Source organism: Bombus vosnesenskii, unplaced genomic scaffold, assembly GCF_011952255.1.
Source record: "Bombus vosnesenskii isolate JDL3184/JDL3185 unplaced genomic scaffold, Bvos_JDL3184-5_v1.1 scf7180000013267, whole genome shotgun sequence".
NCBI lineage: Eukaryota > Metazoa > Arthropoda > Insecta > Hymenoptera > Apidae > Bombus > Bombus vosnesenskii.
Window position 1 is genome coordinate 7,200,739 of NW_022882927.1, and position 20,437 is coordinate 7,221,175.

Below are 20,437 nucleotides of genomic sequence, written 5' to 3' on the forward strand. Positions count from 1 at the left end.
TCATCAAGCAAAGATACGCGACACTTGATCTTTGCACTCCCAAGGACTTCTTTGAAAATGATCAACGAATCGCAATATACAGTGAACGTTGGACTTTTAAACGAAACAAGTATATATGTATGTAGATGGATACTCGGACGATTGATACAATTCTCGATAAGTAGCAGTAAAATTCTTTTTCAGCCTATCAAGAATTGCTTCGAGCAACTTTGTTAAGTTGCGGCTAATAAATTGCCGGATGATTTAAAATTTTAATTACTCGTTAAGAATTCATTAGACTCTTTTTATAAGACATCGAGCTTCGTCAACTTTTAATTATACTCCGCCTGGACTTTTAACAACTCGTTAATTTTTTTGCCATTGTAATTGCTGTATGTAAATAGATTATTTACCGTAACTAATTCAAATCTTTCCATTTCTCATCATCAAACAATCTGCAACTTCAGAATCATTTTAAAACCTCTATCTCCGTATAAATTTTGTTTCAGCTTAAATTTGAGAAGAAAAGAAATATGCAAATCTGTTGGAGTGCAAAGTTCAAATTGTAGTAAGAGCTGAAATAGAAAAAATAATTAAAATTCGACGAATTGTTTCTTTGGTTTTCTTTGGTAGTAGTTAGGAAACAAAGTTTCTCAAAAAATATAACAATAATCCAAGCCCGTCGAAGTTCGTTTGCGTTTCTTCAGTTTCAAACATTTTTTCTCTCTCATTCATCCTCTCATCCTTCCTCTCTTGCCAACGTATATAAAATATGTATCGATTATTTTGATTTCTCCTTATAAACTCGCCCTCGTAACCGCGAGATACTAATTTGGAAGTTTCGCGGCCGATAAGATCATCTATACTCTGCGAAACCATAGAAAAATGCTAATCGTATGGATCAATCGTTTTACGATCTAACTTCGATCTTTCCGCCTCGCATTATTTTAAAATAAATCATTACGTCAACGAACGCGTTGTAAAGAACAAAATTTGTAATACAAGATTCGTGTAACATTCGAATATACAAAATGTCCTCTGTGATTAATGGTACGGCCAGGAAGAGGATGATTCTACATAAAAAATAATTCGAAAATCAGCCACTTCATGGTGGTACCAATTCGTAAAATGCGTTCTTCGATATTTCGATCTAGACGTAGAATTAAAAAATCATCGTCCAATTGACACTGTAGCTTTTAATTTACATATGTTGCCACGTGCTCGCATGACCATTGACATCGTTTCGAAACGACACTTGCAAATTGACCGCATCAAGTACCAAAGCATAAGTCGTTTCCATCGTCATGTCATTAAATCGAAATAACGCACCGCCAAAGTTAATACGCAACATCCACAGCGGCTAGGATTGTCGCGGATATTGCAAAATTATAACTGTAGCCATAATAGTAGACACGCAACCTGTGAGATACGAGTAAAATGACGCTATTGTAAGAAAGTAGCAGCGTTGTATGTAATGAAAATAGTATACAAACGGATCCTTAATAATTGTAATGATCTTGATTCACGGAAACTGTTTAATAGCCTGTAACGTAAGATAGTATAGTCTTTTTCTAAGCTTCAATGGAGATAATAATTTAACAAAGGTTTGAAAGTTTAATGCTGACAGAAGCAGTTCTATGATTAGCTGGGTGAAATTATTTTTCCCTTCAGCCTACTTCCGTTTCTGTAAGTTCCCATAAAAGTGGAAATCATAATCTGTTACAATTGGTAACGTGCCAGTATCAAACAGAGTTTCTATTTTTTTTCTTTTTTTTAAATATTTGAATACATGCCTTTCGACAAGCTTCTGAATTCTTGTGAAATTTTAACGATAAAGAAGATGATGTCATGCGAAATTTAATTGGTAACACGACCTGTCCGTGAATTTCTGAATAAATTGTTTATATAACGTAACTTTGTTTACAATGATCGTACGAGTTGACACCATTTTCTCTAACATTAATAGTGCAAAAAGATGTATCAAATTCTAACGTTGAAAAATACGGTCCGAGTACAAAAGAACGGAATCAAAAAACTTTTCTTTTCTTTTTAAAACAAGCAGTGCTGGGGAAATAATGTTCGAACAGAGAAACATTCCAATTGATCAGCGATCATAACGTTAGCAACAATAAGGTCCTCGCTAGGAGTCATACTTTGTATGGTAATTTTAATGACATAGTGTAAATATTTGCTGTAGCGATAAAATAAATGAATACTAACCACTAGAATTGGCAAAAGAATATAAAATATACATAGACATACGTATATTTTTTTACGTTTTCTTCTTTTTTCAGGCTTATCTTAATAACAACACTATATTACACGCTTTATGATCTCTCAATGTTGTATTTCAAAAAAGCAATTCCAATTACAGCACATCTTCTCAAGTGTTTGCATCTTATATCAAAACAGGTACAAGTTCTTGCTTTTTAATATTTAAAAAATATAAAAAACTCATAAGAAAAACTTCCTATCCTTATATAACCCCTAAGATTTTTAGAGTTCTCTCCTATTTGCATAATATAAAAACAACAGACAGTACAAACGAAATAAATAATAGCTCTTCATAAAGAATTAACAAATAGAAGTAAAACAGTTAATCATACATTATTATAAAAATTCTCATAAAATAAACGATCGTACAATAAACAAAACCTTTCCTCCTAAATGGTGTCCAATCCTAAACATTTCCAATTGTTATAGTACATTGGTTTATACTAAAGAAAAAACCTTAGGTATTTCGGAAAGTTCATAACAATTTCTTACGATCGACGTTAAGTTCCACTGTTCTTCAATTTCGCCAGAAACTTTCCAAAGAACCCAACAAAAGGAAAAGATGGATTCCTTCGTTCCATTCGCTCGTGAAGAATTTCAATTGAGAAAAAGGATCGACACTCGTAAGATCTACAATTCTCAAGTGATTCGTAAGGGTTTGACCAAACCTCCCCAGCACTGCGATAAACGGAAATCCTAGTCGCGGCTGGTCGCGCAACCGATCAGGACGTTCTCGCGCATACTAAAGCTCTGAATGTTCTCGTAGGCGTGTACGTTCTTGTTGTTGTTGATGTAGCTGTTGATGTTGTTGCTGTTAGCCGTGCTACTAACGCGACTGGCGCCGTTACTACCGCGATTGTTAGTAGCAGTATTAGTACGTTTAGCAGTAAGGCAGGGGCCGCATCGGATTGGCATGGGTCGAGCAGCAACGAGACAGTCAATTATCTGTCTTACAGTAGGCATGCAGGTTTTGCTGTACCCTGGAAAACACATATCACATGCTCCATCAGAACCGAACCACACATCGACTTCTATCACGCCATCGGGGGTTTATTTCGCTTGTCTCGTCTTCCTTTTTACGATGATCTTTGCGCGGCGACCACCGTTTTCGAATTTTGGCCAAAAATTGAGAAAGAGACGTTTCCGTCGAACACGATTCCTATACACCGACACGTATAAATTTGATGAAATTTGGCATCCATCGCGATTTGATTAAAGGAAAATCTAAAAAGAGGCCTCGGGCGTATTTCAGTAACGATCGAATAAAGATCTACAGATTTGGAGCGGAGTGCTGTAACGTGACACGTGGATTTTTTGAAACTCGAAATCGATCGAACGCTGGTTTAGCTAAGGAAGATACGAGAAGAGAGTTTGGAGAGATCTTTTAATAATCGCGGAACAGCGGATATGTATATTGGAGTTGCAGATATGAAGAATCTTCTTTGTTTTTGGAATAGGGACTTAGACGAATGTAAAATATGGACCTGTGATGGAAGACAAAATTACGACAGTTTGATTTCGTGACTCAAGTGTCGGGATCTTTGATCTTCGTCCTTCCTTTCCTATTGATCAAGGAAGATTAATTTCTAGATTCTTATGGAAATTATATTTCTTTTATTTCTCTAGATCGTTTTTTGCCTCTTTTTAGATCATCCTCGCGTTTTCGACATGATAGCGTTAACAAGTGACATTAACGTTAACGTATCGCGAGATCTCTTAAGTAATAGTGAATATCACGCTTAATCTGTAACGTTACTTAAAAATACTAACAATACCGAATGCTTAATATATGATAGGATTATTTAAAAAATTGAACAGTAATACTGATCTGTACACAGTCAAATTGTACGCTTTCTTCTCTTTCTTCAATTTTTCAGGGAACACTTCACGGTACAAGTACGAATGAGAGAAACGGTTTAGACAACGAAGATTTTTATTCGACAAGCGATTGCATGATAGAAGTCGTGATGGCCAAACACATTTCACATGTCTCACGAAATAATCGAAAAATACAGACAACAAAGAAACGAACGATACAGGAATAGAAAAAAGAAGCGGAATTGGTCCAAAAAGATACAAGGGTGGCCTAGAGCCGTTTAGTCGCACTTAGGAAGCACTTTTACATGAATTTTAAACAATGAATACCGTCAGCTTGAGCATATTTCTCGCCACCTTCGTCTATCTACGTTACTATACAAATAACAAGAGCGGAACAACAGTTTGCTCGAAAGGGGAGGGGGGATGTGTAAAAGAATTAGGCTTGCGCATCAAGACTAAAGAAAAAGAACAGGGCTGTGATAGAAGGGAGGATGATGGTGTGTGTTCGAGAACAAAACAATTTGTCCTTATCGACTAAGAAAAAAAGAATGAAACAAAATGTAAAAAAGTATCGCATCTCGCAAAATCATTCGCAGACACGATGCACCTTGACAATGGCTCGCCAAAATAGGCGCGATTGCTGGCAGAAGAATGGAAAATTAGGCACTATGAAAATACAGATAATACGCCTAAGAAGCTCAGCCATTATATCAAACAACGATTCGTTTCCATTGCACCTAAGCGTATTTAAAATCGAGTCTTGAGACTCTCGTTAACGATTAATCTGAGCAAACGCTTGATAATAAAAATCTTGTAAAAGAAAGAAAGAAGGAGAGAGAAAAAAAAGTATCGATCGTAAAAGGAAAGATATTTGTCAGAGATTTCTCTGTATATTCTTCTCCTTCCAAGAACGATTTCATCACAGTTAGATGCAGTGGAGTGGTTGATCAATATTTGGAAAAAATATTCGCTAAAAGACAGCAATTACGATCGCTGGATGGATTTCTCTAAGCGAGACTTACGACAAAAAGAGAGGCGCATGACACCGTGCATACAGGATACAAAAAGATACGAAAGAGAGAGATTGACTTTAAAAAAAAAGAGAAAAAAATAGAAATACGAATATACGCATAAAAATTACGCATTATGCTCGATGAGCGACAGTGACGGAATCGAGGGACGTTCCTCGTTCTCTCTCCCTTCTCGATCTCCCTTTGAATCGCTTTTGTTGAAAAAATATCAACGATTTCAAACTATCATACACAGAGCGTTCGAAAGAGTAAAAAACACGATGTCTAAAAAGATATTAAAAGACAATTGGCACGTTCTCAATAAAAATTATTTGGCAGAGGTGTAATGTATGTATGTATGTGTAAACCGTAATCAATTAATTAATTGTTATATCGTCAGATTCGTCGCGCAGAAAGGCAGTCACTAAATTCGCGAATAATTCATTCTCGTGAAATTTCGTATTCCAAACGAAATTGCACGTCCTCTTTATCGTTTCATCTGACCCCCCTTTTTTTTTTCTTTTGATCCCTTTCTTCCTTTGCACACGACGAAAGGTAAACTGAGATCAGCGGGTTCCATTAGAAGCGACATTAATTAATCACGGCCTCCCCGATCGATGTACCGCAGCCCATCGTAACGCATCGCTTACGTAGTTTATATGTATAGAATACTTTATGGTTAATCGAAACCATTCTTTATTCTCTTCGTATAATATTGACGAGTTAATTGTAGGATTGTCTCGATAATTTACTGTTCTCGATGCTCGTGCGTTGTCCAGAACTCATTTCTCTTCCACAATAGTTTGTAATCTTCCTTTTATTTCCTATTTGTTTGAAATTTATCGAGCTTTTTTCGTTAATATTTCCTTCCAACGCACGCGACAACGAAACACCCCGTGATTCATTTAATTTGTTTAATCACGCCCAACAGCAGCGACTGTTAGTTCAGTTCGTTATAACGCAATAATAATAATGTACATATATAATATCGTTTTCTCTGGTTGTATTCCTATCCTAAAGGAGTTCTCCCAAGGCCTGTGTACTCTTGTATGCATATCGTTTTAGAACTCTTTTCCTTCTATTCACGACGAACAACGTGCGGCTTAATAATGTCACGCTTTGAGATCTTGCTCCATTTTCTCACTCTTTTTATGCAATATTTTTTTGGCGGATTTTCGTAAAGAGTCTCGGTCGCGTGAACATCATCGTTATTAATTAAATAGAATCTGTGATTAGGATCAAATCTCGTAACATTTGGCGTTTCTCTTTCTCTCGGAAAAGAATCTCTTTCCCGAGTTATAAATATATAATATGTATATGTATATATATATATTTCTTTTTCTTCTTTCTTCTTTATATAGATACGTATATTCGTTAACTAAGTTTCTATTATAATGTGAAAAATCTTGTATCTGTTGAAGACGATATATCGGTCAGAATTATCACAAGAGAGTCGATAAGTCTGCATCCTAAGGTTTGCAGTTAGCCTAACAAGAGTTCAAACTAATTTGTGTCGTGTATAATAATAATATATGTATATATTTCTTGCAACATTTTTCTTTAACTAACGTGAGCGATTTCCTTCGAACAAATTACGTTCCTTCAAATTCGTTGAATTTTTATATCGTCATTCTAATTTTATTATAGTGCGGTTTCCTTTTCGCTAATTATCTTAATTCCATGCTTGGTCAGGATCATCTTTACAGTTTCGTTATCCCTGACTTTAGGCTTCTCTATCCAGTTTATGTCATCTTGCGTCTCGTCCTCCCTTCCTAAACTTTCCACCAGAGAATCCAAATTATCCGTGGACGAATCCACGTATCGAACATTATCCGCCGATCTCTGCAACGATTTACACCTTCTGGAGCTTCTAGAAGCGCGTATGTTATCCGCTGAGCCGATCAGCTTGCTGTTCTTAGGCCTCAGAACTTTGTCATTGTTTCTGGAAGATGTTCTGGCTGATTGAAGATTATCCACCGAGGAATAACGTCTCTTATCTTGAGAAACGTTGACAGGATCCTCGGCTGGATTTTTTCTAAATAACGATCCCTTGCGATTCATGCGCCTGGAATTACTAGACAGGATAGCCAACTCGTCTTTAGGAATAAAATATTTATCGCGCGATTTCTTTTTAATAACAGCCGAATCGGAGATATTGAAAGACTTGGAAAATTGTATTTCGCTTATTTGATCGCTAAACTTTCGATCGTCCAACGACTCTGGTCCGCTCTGAAACCCACAGTTCTCGATCTCGAAGCTGTCATCGTCCAGAGACGGATTAGTCGCGATACTGTCGCCGATTCTGGAACTGTTCTTAGGAAGACTTCTCGAGGAAGACTCGAACGCCCGACTATGAGTCAAATCTCTTGGATCCCTGGTAGAGTACGATCTTGGCTCCTGGTCGGGGTTGAAAGTGGCAGAGATCTCGTTGCAGATCTCACAAACCTCGCATAGCTGATCGCAGTCGGTCGTGGAGGAAATGAATTTCCGATCCAAGGTGTCAGTCGACTCTTGCAGATTCCAAGAACTACAAATATCGCATTCCGTAGAATCTTCGTCGACGATGGAACTGCAATTGGAACGCAGGATTATTTCTTCCGTTCCCATTATCTCTTCCGTCCTTAAAGACAACTCGTTCACGTAGCAGCAGGCAGAGCAGAATTCGTCGGTTTGCATGTCTAGTTCGTTCGCCGTGATCAGCTGAGACGTACTGTCCGCTTTGGAAGGATCTTCGGAACACACTTCCTGGATCTTCTTAATGGACTCGCAGCTCTTCGATTTCTTCGAGAACGTTTCCTCAGTCTTCGATCTCCTTCTAGAAATCGTCCTCGAATCGTTCGTGGCGATCACCGAATCGAGACTTCCTTTTAATGATGCGTCATATCGTTTCACTTTCTTGGTTCTTTCATCGCTGATCATGGACTCGTGAATCTTCGATCGAGATTTGCTCTCTCTTTTAGGGCTCTTTGATCTCGACGAAGAAGCATTCGAGACAGTCTTATAGAACGTTTCTTCCGATTGCGTGCCCGAGTCGACGCTCTTTTCTATTGCTTCGCTCTCTTTCACTCTTTTCTCGTCACTTTCATTATGTATTCTCATCTGACCGTTCTTTGTCTTCCTGGGACTCTTGCGCGCGTTCACCACTGACTTCACATACTTACCATCTATCTCTAGGCTTACGTCCCTCTTCGAGGACTTGTCATCTAAGGCCAACGAGTCATCGGAGGCTTCTCTCACGATCTCCGTTCCATCATCGACTATCTCTTGTATCTTTACGGTGCTCTCTTCGCTAATGGACGACGGAACAGGCGACTGCACCAAAAGACTCAATTTATCGATACTTCCATCCGACTCGCCTTTGTATATAGTGATCTCGCCTTTACCCTGTACCCCGTTCTCTTCAACAATCAACGTCGTACCTTCCTTGTCGAAAGGATTATGAATCATCGCGCTAACTAACACTAACACCTGCGTGTTTGAGCATCGAACGCTATCGTTAGGAAAGCCGTCCTGATCGCAAACCTCGTCGCTTCTCTTTGGATCAGGGTATTGTTTTTTACGCGATAGACTTTCCTGCTGACTCTCTATAGAGTCGTTCGATCGTTGTTTACCTAACCAAGAATCTTTATGCTTGTCTTGAACTTCGTCTTCGACCGTGTCGTCCAAGCCGTACCGCGTGAGCCTGTAGTCCTCCTTGTCCACGCTAAAGTCGGATAAGGCGCCTTCGTGGCGTCCTCCACCACTGTCCATAGCGGACATCGTCGAGGACGAGACAGTCGAAGATGAAATCGACGATCTAGCTTCGCGATTCATGACTCTACTTCCTCCTGATTCTACATCAATGACGTCATACTGGACTCGAAGTCTGTTACTAGTCTCTGACGATTTAGCTACGCTATTTTTCGCCTCGATTGACGGCTTCGTATTAAGTTTGACGAGATTCTCGCGTTTCGACGAGGTGGCGACACCCGGAGACACCTCTTCCAATTGACTCGATCGGGGCTGTACCCTGACCACCTTCCTAACCTTCCTATCATCGTCAACGAAACCTACCTCGTCGAGGATCTGCGACTCGCCGGTTTCGGTGGCGATGATCTGTTTCGCGAGACCTGGATACGCGGCCTTCGCGGTCGTTATATGTTTGGCGTTGCCGTTCTCGGCAACGAGAGCGCTAATGAATTTCTCGCGCGCCTCCTCGAGGCCACCGCAGCTGGCGTGACGGGAGGCCACGCAAGCCATGTTTGTTGCGTTCTGGATATTCTTACGCAGAACGGTATCAGGCACATCGATGGATATAATTTCGATCGGACTCGGGGAGTCCATGGTAACGTCGCTAGGCGACGGCGTGAGAAAGGTGCTTTGATACTTGGAATCAATGGTCAAGTAATTATTCGCATTGGGCGAGGTCAGTTCCAACTTACTTCAGTGTCCAAGTAGATTGGCAGCGTGAAAAACAAGACACTATTTTTTATATGGTCTTCGTTAACTCGATGCTTGGTAGAAGTCCGATTCAGGGAAAAGTTGTTCCACTAATTTTTTGTATCGAACTACATCTTGGCAATGAGATATTTATGTCACATTTATGTAAATTCGTTATTTAATTTCCTTGTTTAATTATGTTCTGAATGGTAAAGGGAATTGAATGAAGCAAGGAAAATTACCTTTATCCGTGAATCGATACTTTCCCCACCGTTAGCAAATTGAATACAATTTAAATTAAATAAAAAAAAAAATGCAGTTGCTAAAATTTATTTGTAATTACAGTCGAGTTGTTACTAGGAAATAGATCTGATTAGATTTACATAATAAATAAAAAATTCTTAGACTAGACTAATATATTGCTGCATATTGTTTATACGAGATGTGTTAACCCTTTTAACACTCAATAAGTTCTTTTCAGAATTGTTTGGCACCTGTTGCTTTATGAGTATTTATCGAATAAACAATTCAAAAAATTTATAAGAATACAGTATTTTTAGTGTTGAAATATTTTTATCGACTAGATCTAATATCTAATTCTAAGTTACATTATATCGTCCATGTATGTTTAGTAATCATATGTATCTTGTGAAAAATACATTATTACATTTTCTTATAAAATAAATCTATATACTACCAATTATTTTTTTAACATTCTTTATATTATGAATAAAATATTTTAAAAACTACTTTGTAGAAAACAAAAATTCCATATATCCTTTCTTATTCAATATTCAAATATTTATATATTTAAAAACAATATATTGATTATTATAATCCATCTTATGTTATGCATTCATGTTATTGAGTAATAACAGGGTTAGATTTTAATTATAAAATATACAACTGTGTATGTGTATGACTGTACAACAACTTTACAACATCTTAGATCAACCAATTCTGTATGTTCTAAACTCACCAACTATGAGGAATATGAATGCTATAAAAATATATTCTTTTCGTACAAAATACATAAAAATAAATTTCTGTTTAAATCTACTGGAAGACATACTATTAAGTTCCCACTAGTTAAGTGAACTATTGTTTCAGTGAAATTATGTTTAAACTCACATTGTCGATGTTGTTGACTTTGCATCATAAATTCCTTGCTTATAGACATAATCAATCACAGAATCTTGTACGAGATACCTGACACTCTCACCTCGTTTCAATGCTCTCCTTATTCTAGTTGAGCTAACTTCATTTGGAATCCATTCAGTTACTATATATATATTGTGCTGTATAGAAATTAATTATAAGAATACTAGGTTGATGTAAAAGATATATAACAATTGTTGATAAGACAATTACCATATACTTGGAAAGAATATCTGAATCATATATGAACTTATTTGGATTAGAACCTTCCCTTGTAATAACTACCAGACCATATTCTCCAACAATTGCATCGATCTGCAAATATAAAATTATAAAAACTTTCTTTAATTATCAAAACATTATAAATAGCTAAATAAGATAAATAAAAGTGTTACTTACGTCTTCTTCAGCCCAAAGATCATAAGTTCCAAAACTTTCTAATAGATCAGCACCGCACAATAATTTAATTTGAATTGGAGTGTGATCAGAACTATTTTTTACATTTTCTGGAATCCATTCCAGATCCTCCGTTGATACATTATGTTTAACGTTAGTCCAGTCAAATACCACAGAGTTCAACAAATTTTGATGGTATTGTAAACTTAGTCTAGTTTTTGTCCAACCATTCTGTCTAGTTTCCCAAGTGCTAAGTCGAATCCATTCGCTGTTTTGTAAAGCTAATCTTAGCATAGCACATCTGTGCGTTGCGTTTGCCAGTTCTTTCTTAGCATATGCATCATGTACAGGAGATATAACACCGCCAATCACAATATGCGTTCCCATTCTGTGAAGATGATCTCTGGCAATTTCTGTAAATTTCCAATAAAAGGTTACTACATTATCAAAAGAAAATCACATTTAATATTTCAATTGTGAAACAATTTCTACGAAAGATAGAATTGTATGAATATTTTGAACTTGTTTATTAATACAAAATTTTATTTGCAAATCTGATTAAAACTTCATATCCTAAATAATTCTTATTTGTGAACGTTGACAACACCAATTCGGATTGTTTACACAGTGTTATCTTAACAATGTTCTGATTCGTTCAAATAATCAACAAATCTTAAATGTCGTAAAATTCGTCTACTATATTGTACACGAATTGAAGAATTTTGTGTTTATATGAAGGCTCGATATTGATTATAAGGAATGACATATATGTACCAAACATTCTTAAATGCATATTGGTTGGAGGGTTATAACTGCCACACGACATAAGAATAACACGCGTTGGTGCCATTTTTTCTTCTTTTGTCTCGCAGCATGTGATGACAGCACGTTTACTTGACTGCTGGAACTCTCTTCTTGTAATTTTATATAACCAGGACACGGAACATTTAGATTGAATAATAGTACGAGATAAATCGTTACACGAAACACCGTAACATCCAACCACACTGTACGGACTGCACACTGGCTGATGTTTCAGCCATATTTGAGACGGTGCTACTACAGGAGTCAATTGAGATATTGTTTTCAACATGATCGTCTTAAATAATCTTTAAAATTTGTCAACTTTTACATATTGCATAATCTTTATATTTTATCAGTTTTTATATAAGCCAGCAACTACTGTAGTCAATGAGGAGATTTCGAAACGATAGTCAATTATTAATTTGATGCACGTCGAAATATCACCCTGTCTTTTCAAGAGGCTCTTCGAAACGATCTACTGTATTGACTTAATAGAGTAAATAATTTGTATCGATATCCTAATTTATCTATATCAAGATGTTTATCAATCTATTTATTACTTAAAGAAACCAACACAAACAGACTTTAGGCATATAGAAAGTTTTAAATCTACGAAAATTATATGTAAGTATTAGTAATAAATAACTTTAGAAGGTTAAATAATTTTTCTATATAGAAATAATAGACCTAAAATAATTTATTGGGCTATTGGAATGTTTGATGCTAACAAGAATTGTGCTAATATAGTGTAAAAACAATAATTACTTAATAATGCAAATGATATTGAATGTTTAATTTTCAATTACGTGTTCCTAAATCATTATACATATTTAAACATACATAGGTTATAAAATGGTATCGTAAATTTTATATCATAAACGTGGAGAGCTTTTTGACATATAATTATTATTTATTGAGTATTGTATTAATTTCAATATCTTTCTCCTTCCCTAATATTGTCATGCGTAACCAATACTGATTAACAATTAAATTAATAACATAGGAGCATATCATGTGTAATAGTTTGTCTTTTCTAGCTAATTAATAATTCTTGCTGATATTATATTTTATTAATAATTTGTAACATATTATATGAGTTTTACAATATATTATGAATATAATACATTTCTTAACTTCTATTTATTGAGGAATTACCTTTATTTGATTCAAGTATTCAGTAAAATATATGGCGCGAGAACATTTCGAAGGCGCCAAAGTACAATCGATATTATCGATGTCTGCGATACATTGGAGGGACAGCTTCAGAATGATCAAAGAATTGAATGTGCGATTCACCGTATCGTCAGAAAACTTTTGAGTACGTATTTTTACCTTTTTTTTTTTGCATGTTATATGAAAGTAATAGCATTTTTATTGTTAATACATTGTTACTTTATTATCCGTTCATAACGAAATGTAACATAAATGTGGACTATTTCTTTCTTTATTTGAAATCAATATGTTAACCGCGTAATAAATTCACTAAAACTTAAAATCTTATAGAGTTGACTTTTTGAATTCTGGAACATTCTAATTGTATTAAATTTCCTAACAGATTCCTTGTGTGATATATGTACATCGTTCAACTGAGACTATTATGAATGTATCTTCAGCATGAGTCAGCAACGTCAGTAATATTAGCGGCAGAAAGGTGTTCTTGATTATTCTGCGATAGGTGAGTCGTAAATTTTCCACGCCAAGAAATTACGGCTTGGCAAAGTTGGCTATGAGATGGAATAATTGTAAAACGCTTTCTAAACGAAATATCTACGAGACAATATCAATCTTTGAAGAATTGTTCGATAATTTTTTTTCTTAGCAACAAAATAATATAAAAACAGTTCAATTACCATTTACTGGTGTCTAAATGGTAAGTTAATAAGTATTTATTACGCCATCCGTACATTTCAGTATTATAATATATAGGACATACACCAACAGTCCATAAAATATGCAGAAAGACCATGATACTATTCTGATAGTCGAATTGAACTCCTTGTTCGGTTGCCGTTCTCTACTCTTTTCCCATGGTGTCTAAATATGAATTGCAAAATAAGATAAACGCAAATATCGAATAGAAATATTTTGATATAATCGATGAAGTTTATTGTTAAAGTATATAATTTCCCATATTATATACGATAATGATAGTAATCGTGGCTATACCACTGACTATATGTTCTCGGTTGACCTATTCTACTTTGACGAAGTGACGGGAATCATGGGAAGGATAGGTACACGTCCCTTGTATACCCCTTCCACTGATGGATTTAGTAGTAGAGGATGCGTTAAGCGAGACACTGTTTACTTATTCTCATTCTGTCAACTACCCAGAATAGTTTTTTATTTTATGTGCTTTTCAGCGAAATCATATTTTTTAAAATTTTCATTTATATTATTGTTACGTGGATTTACTTCAAAGAGTATTTCCATTTAAATTCTAAAATACCAAAATATCAACGCGTGGATATTGTAGCTGCACAAAATTGAAAATTTACTTCATTTAAAGCAATTAGTGAATTAATTGAGGACATAATTTCACTGTTATTGGGAAACTAAAGTCCTTACCTTCTAACTTTTTATATATGCAAATGTATTAGTACAATGTGAGAAGCTATATTGGTATTATCATTTAAAATAGGAAAATTCTTGTCTTCTTTAGTATACTAAAACGTCCATGGACTAAACAGGATTCTAATTGAAGAAACATGTAAGTTCAACTATCGTTACAGGTCTTCAAATTTCGCTCTTTTCATCCACAAAGATCTATTTTCTTCAATTTTCCCTTCAAAAATCAAGCAAGCAACTTCTACATAGACTCGACCACTCTACTGGCCAATCTCCTTTCCACTTACAACCTTTTACCAAACATCATTTTTCACATTTTCAGAAATCAAGTCCGTGAACTCTCAAGGACACATGTAATCCAACAAATGCAACTTTCTTTCATCAAGATCCAATTCACTCTTCCGTTGTATCTTCATCTTCGCCTACACACTTTCGACCAGGTAGACTCGTCCTTGGCGGAAGGGTGGTATCGGCCATGCGGAAACGAGCCACGTGTCGTTAAGCAGCGCGTGCTCGTGATACATGGTTCCGCGAAACTCGGTCGCCCGGAGACCGAGGCTCGAAGGGCGTAGGTTGGCCGGATTTCGCTTGGAGGGTCCGATTGTACTCGGTGTCTCGTAATTAGTGGGGTGCGTAGCAACGCGTGCTTCACCGTCATTACGTCACAAACCTCGATACAGACATGGATCACGATTCCTTTGCGAGACACGTTGTGTGCTCGAGCTCGGTATAATGACGTCACTTCGTTCATTTTGCCCGGATCTTCTCTTCCATTCTGTTGATTCGGTCCGACGTCGAGCTCTCACACCTTCGAACTCGATTCGTTCTGCCAGACCTTATTACGTGCCGTGTCCTTACGGACTTTGCCTCGCAACTCGGAACACCAAAGTATGCATGTTTCCTTGAGATTGAAGCCGGGGATGAACCCTCGTTTTTGTCAGGAATTTCTCGTGGATTTTCTCTGCTCGTCTCTTGGATTGCATTCCCTTCGAGGTGGAATTTGAATGAAACGAATATCGCTGTTAAGTTTGTTTCGGTTTCCAGGTGATTTTGATGTTTCCAAAGAAATATATAAGGACTTGGTGATACGCAGTTCATTGCTGATAGTTTCTAATTTTGGAGAATTTGATAAGAATTATTGACAGGAATGAAATGAAATTTATTTGGGGATTGCGTCAAATGCTAAATATTAAACTTAAAGCGAAGGACACTTAAGATGAAATTACAAAAACTTACTCTAATCAAATGTATTTCATTCTATCTCTTATAGGAGATTTTATATAAGTAGTATATGTAATATATTATTTCAATGTGTTTTTTAGGAAGATTATTTTTTAATTTAGTGCTATTGAATATTTGAAATCAAACAACGATTATTATACGAACATAAGAGGTTTCATACTGTTTCACAAGTTTCTTGCCAGTAATAGTTGTTTCAGATATGTACTGTTTCTTTGAATACAGAGAGTATGCACATCATATCTCGTTAGAGATTATTTTATGTTTTAAAATCGGAGACTGCTTTTATTCGGCAATTAAATGCTTTAATTTTCTTATCTTATCATACGGAATTCTATGATTATATTTTTTAAATCTCACAGAAACATATGATTCCTGAATCGCCTGCTTATCTTAATGAGTATTATTATCATCTATCTAGATCCAACAATTTTGTCAAATTTGGGGAAATAGAAGTATTATGATAACGTATCTCTTTTATAATCTTTTCTATGTATGTAAATATAATTATAATAAAATTTTAATGCATTTCTGCTACTTTGATAAAACAGTACATAAATTAGTTTATTTACTTTTCTCAATGATGCGATTATGTGACTGCTATAGATTACTTTACTGTTCGGTCTTTCATGAATTAAACAACCGAATATTACAAAACGCAAACACGTTTCCGCGGCAAAACGAAGCTATACATACGCTTAAGCCCGGATACACGCAACCACTTTCGGATAATTCAATAATCCAGCGTATTGGCAGGATAACAGGTCCGTGCGTGTTATCGTATCGGCGCTGCAACTTGATTACGTCTCATAATAAATTGAAACCCTCATTTCTAGGAAAGAAAGAGCGACGGTATCTGTAATTTTTGCCCACAAGTAAGAAATCAATACTCTGATACGGTTATAAATCCACAAGATGGCGACAGAACGCGCGTATCGTGTTTGATCTTTCGCGCTCGAAAGAGGACAGGGTGGCCGAAGAGGTAAATCGTTTCGAAGAACAAATAAAAACGCGAGATCGTCGCGCACGCCGATAGATAGCTTATCTTCGATGCCGTAAAAGATCCAGGAATGTAACGCGGCACGGATTCAATTTTACCACAAACGGCCGCGATTCCGTGAAATTACCGTCCCGAATTCGAAAGAGCGGAACTCGATCGCGTAAGAAAAAAAAAGTTCGTTGAATTGAATTTCGAACTGGAAATTAACCCTGTAAAACGGCGAAGAAAATAAAGAAAAAATTCTTGTTCTCACCTTTTGTTCCTGTAATTTAAGATTGGCTAATTTAGGACAGGTTAGTGGGAAAATGAAACGTACTCGCGGATCTTAATAATACACAAATTTTATTTTATTCATTTTTTTTTCTTCCCGCAGAATCGAGGAAATCATTTGTTGAGAGAACAAAACCACTGCAATACGAATAGCAGTTACAAGTAAATATGTACAATAATATAAGTGGTTGCCTTTCTTTCTTTATTTTTTTTTTTTTTGTGTTTTTGCTTTATCATCGGTTTCCTGTTTTCTCTGTTTTGTGGTTTATTACTCCTACTTTCGCACTGTTAATGATAATTGATAATGATAATCAATTAATTAATTAAGAATAATAATGATAATAATTATAAGAATCGTACTGAATCATCATACATCCACCCGGTAAATAGAGGTTCAATCGTAGGCATACCAATCGACCATTATCGAATCATGACAATATTGACAAATTGACAGAATGTGCCTTTTTTAAGCTAGCTTCGCATTCCACCCGTTCACTCTCCCTCTTTCTCTCTCTCTCTCTCTCTCACTCTCTCTCTCTCTCTCTCTGTCATTCTTTCTCTCTCTCCCTAATTCACCCCTATTTCTCCTCAGTACAACTTCTCCATTTATTATCTCTCTTATATCACCCGCTTTTCGTTACTGTTCTGCTAATTCCCTTTCCTGCTTCGTTACACGTTAATTTCGTCCAGCTCGCATTTCAGTTCGTGCGTAATTTTTCGACATACACCCCGCAACACGCAGCAAAATCTTACACTCTCTCTCCTACTCGCATTCTCTCTCACTCTACGTAAATGTTTCTCCTGATATTTCATAGTGTATCTTTCGTATGCTTTCTAACTCCCCGCCCAATCTCTTTCTCAACCGCTACTTCGTCCTTTCTTCGTCGCTTCTATCATCCTCTGTTTATCCTCAACGTTCGCGCGACGCAATCAAAAATTTCGACGTTCGCTACGATTCCGCCTCTCCACGCCCCTTCTTCGTCGGCTCTCTCATTTTTTCTTTCGTCAGTTCCCTAAGATTAAGTCCACTAAGCATCCCCTACCATTGATTAAATGCTCGTCGCGACGAGAGAGGGCCGAACGTGGCTTTTCCCGAGGACCGTGCTCTTCCACCATCGTTTACTCGCTTTTCGTCTCCCTGTAAACGTTCCACTGTTCCCCTGCTCTCTTCCCTCAACCCTTTTGTCCGTTCCTCTTGCACACGCACGCACGCGCCACATCTCCCTCTCATTCTTTCGTTCGATCCGCACCGCACCTTTCCACGAAAATTCTCGTCGATCTTTCGCGTGGGCTATATCCTCTTCCGTTCAACCTCCCGCGCACCTGTCCTTTGCCCGTGTTTCTCTCTCCCCCCTGTACCCACCCCTGTACACCCCTGTTTCTCCCAGCGCTCAAGCCGTTTCGTCGGTTTAAATCCCCTTCGTGTGCTCACCCTCTCGAGGATCGTCCTTGCCTGGTCTACGCGGCTCTCGTCGCCTCCTTTCCTCCCTGTGCCCGTCGCACCCCCCCGTTTTCCTTTGCTCCCCTTGCCTGGCCAGAGAGACGTTTTTTGTTCGTGGCAGTTTTACGTGGCTCAACAACGACCGAGAAAAGGACCGCACTTTTCGTCTGAAGGAGTATCGCCACGCGGCAATTGCGCGATTGCAACGTCGGCACCGTGAAACCTACGCTTTTACCATCCACTCTCTTTCCCTCGTTTCCGGTTACCCTGTGTGCTCGTATCATCGTTTCCTCGTCAGCGTCGAAGTTTCTCGTGACGAGCTCCGGCTCGAATTCAAAGTACCTGCGTTGTCGGTTCGTTCGCGTCACCAAGCGAGCAGACCAAGTGTACCGGCACGTTAGAACCGTTTCTTGCCTCGTTAGAGTATTCAGAAACGACGCTGTCGATACGGCTGGTTACTCTTTGGTGACAAAGGTCGCTCTTAGGTTACCTTGTTCGCGTGTATTGAGAGAGATCTTTGGGATCTCTGGTTGTCAAGAACTATGTTCGAGTTTGGGATATACGTATATATTAAGATCTTGGAAATTTCGAGCTAAAAGGAACCGATGATTATTCTAAACGAAGGGGTTCGATCGTTCGACGTAAGGAAAAATCGACGTTACGCGAGTGCATGGACGATCCTCGAGTTACAAATCAGGTCGATGTACAGACATCACCACAGGGTCGAGCGCAACAGGAGACGACACTCACGCTCTCTCCTTCACTCCGTTATTCTTCGTGTATTTTTTTTTCCTTTATTCGAAATGTCTTTTGTTGTTTTTTGTCTGTTTCATTGTAACATTTTTTTACTTTTTTGGTATCTTGTTTTCTCTGAAAAAGAAATGCCCATTTCGCACATAACGAACACGTTAACGGCGACGTGTGTTGGGTCATTAAAAAGGTTCTGGTCTCGATCCCCTTTTTTCATTTTTTGTTCTTTTTCGTTTACCCCTCCTCTGTCATCGTTACTCTTCCTTCCGCCGACGATCTCCGTCGTATTTTCGATTTTCTTGTTTTTTATTTTTTTGTCGTTAAATAGTAATCATCTAAACAATGAAAGCGGCAAAACGTCTCGAGGAAAAAGGTGTCCCTGAGCGCGACGGAGGGAGACGACGACGACACAATGCTTCTTTGGGAGGGAGAAAAAAAGACCGTTCGTCGCCCTTCGTCGTCTTCGTCCCTTTCACGCCCACGATTATTTAGTCGCACCTGCACAGGACTGCGTGACACGTCCAGCGTACAAGTACAAAGGATTAACTACAATACGCTCGATGATTCCGGTTATGATGATTTCTTTCGTTATTTCTTTTTTTCTATTTTTTCGCAGCTTGTTACTTGTTTCGTATCCTATCGTTCATTTTCGTTCTTACTCTTCTTTTTGTTTAATTTCGTTTCTGGTTCTTTCTTTTATCTTTTATCGATTAGCTTTGTTTATTTATTGGTCGGGAGTAATTATAATTATATCGTACGCAAACATGAGATATCTCTGGACGGGTCGGATCTGTCCTGTGTAGGTATTCGTAAAAAGAGGGACGCTCTTCTCAAAAAGTTGCATCATTTGTGAAATCGCATCAACTAAGTTCCTATGTTCTTTAAATCCTTATTACAAGTACGGTAGTAATAATAGTAGAAGTAATAGCAGCAGCAGTAGTAGTAGTAGTAGTAGTAGTAGTAGTAGTAGTAGTAGTAGTGTAGTAGTAGTAGTAGTAGTGGTAGTAGTAGTAGTAGTAGAGTAGTAGTAGTAGTAGTAGTAGTAGTAGTAGTGGTAGTAGTAGTAGTAGTAGTAGTAGAGTAGTAGTAGTAGAGTAGTAGTAGTAGCAGTAGTAGTAGTAGTAGTAGTAGAGTAGTAGTAGTAGTAGTAGTAGTAGTAGTAGTAGTAGTAGTAGTAGTAGTAGTATTAATAGTAGGTTTTTCTTCACTTTTTTTTATTCGTTTTTATGTTTAAGCATTTTTTTATCCTTTAGTTTTTCTGGTTCTGATAATCTAATAGACATCTAAAAATAACACCCATTTTTTTCATTA

At 37.2% G+C, this 20,437-nt stretch overlaps 1 protein-coding gene across 4 annotated transcripts; it reads right to left on the minus strand.

Moving 5' to 3' along the window:
• Positions 1 to 2,889: 2,889 nt before the first annotated feature.
• Positions 2,890 to 12,162, minus strand: LOC117230436 (nicotinamide/nicotinic acid mononucleotide adenylyltransferase 3). 4 transcript variants are annotated; one of them, XM_033487888.1, is made up of 6 exons: positions 11,829 to 12,162; positions 11,058 to 11,467; positions 10,872 to 10,973; positions 10,632 to 10,798; positions 9,135 to 9,501; positions 3,059 to 3,233 (listed from the first exon to the last, which is right to left on the minus strand). In XM_033487888.1, the coding sequence occupies exons 1-6, from the start codon at positions 12,145 to 12,147 to the stop codon at positions 3,204 to 3,206; spliced, it is 1,395 nt and encodes a 464-aa protein (XP_033343779.1). In that variant the 5' UTR covers positions 12,148 to 12,162; the 3' UTR covers positions 3,059 to 3,203. The 4 variants fall into 4 exon arrangements, with proteins under 4 accessions (XP_033343780.1, XP_033343779.1, XP_033343781.1 ...); XM_033487890.1 differs by lacking the exon at positions 9,135 to 9,501 and adding an exon at positions 9,503 to 9,542; XM_033487889.1 differs by lacking the exon at positions 9,135 to 9,501 and having other exon boundaries at positions 2,890 to 3,232.
• Positions 12,163 to 20,437: the final 8,275 nt, after the last annotated feature.

What these genes read in the sequence shown, in the direction of transcription:
- LOC117230436 (XM_033487887.1), bottom strand. Translation starts at nt 12,147, where the DNA reads ATGTTGAAAACAATATCTCAATTGACTCCTGTAGTAGCACCGTCTCAA. An exon ending in TATGCATTTAAGAATGTTTG is followed by an intron (nt 11,468 to 11,828) that starts GTACATATATGT and finishes GGAAATTTACAG; the next exon opens with AAATTGCCAGAGATCATCTT. An exon ending in AAGTCAACAACATCGACAAT is followed by an intron (nt 9,502 to 10,631) that starts GTGAGTTTAAAC and finishes TGGACACTGAAG; the next exon opens with TAAGTTGGAACTGACCTCGC.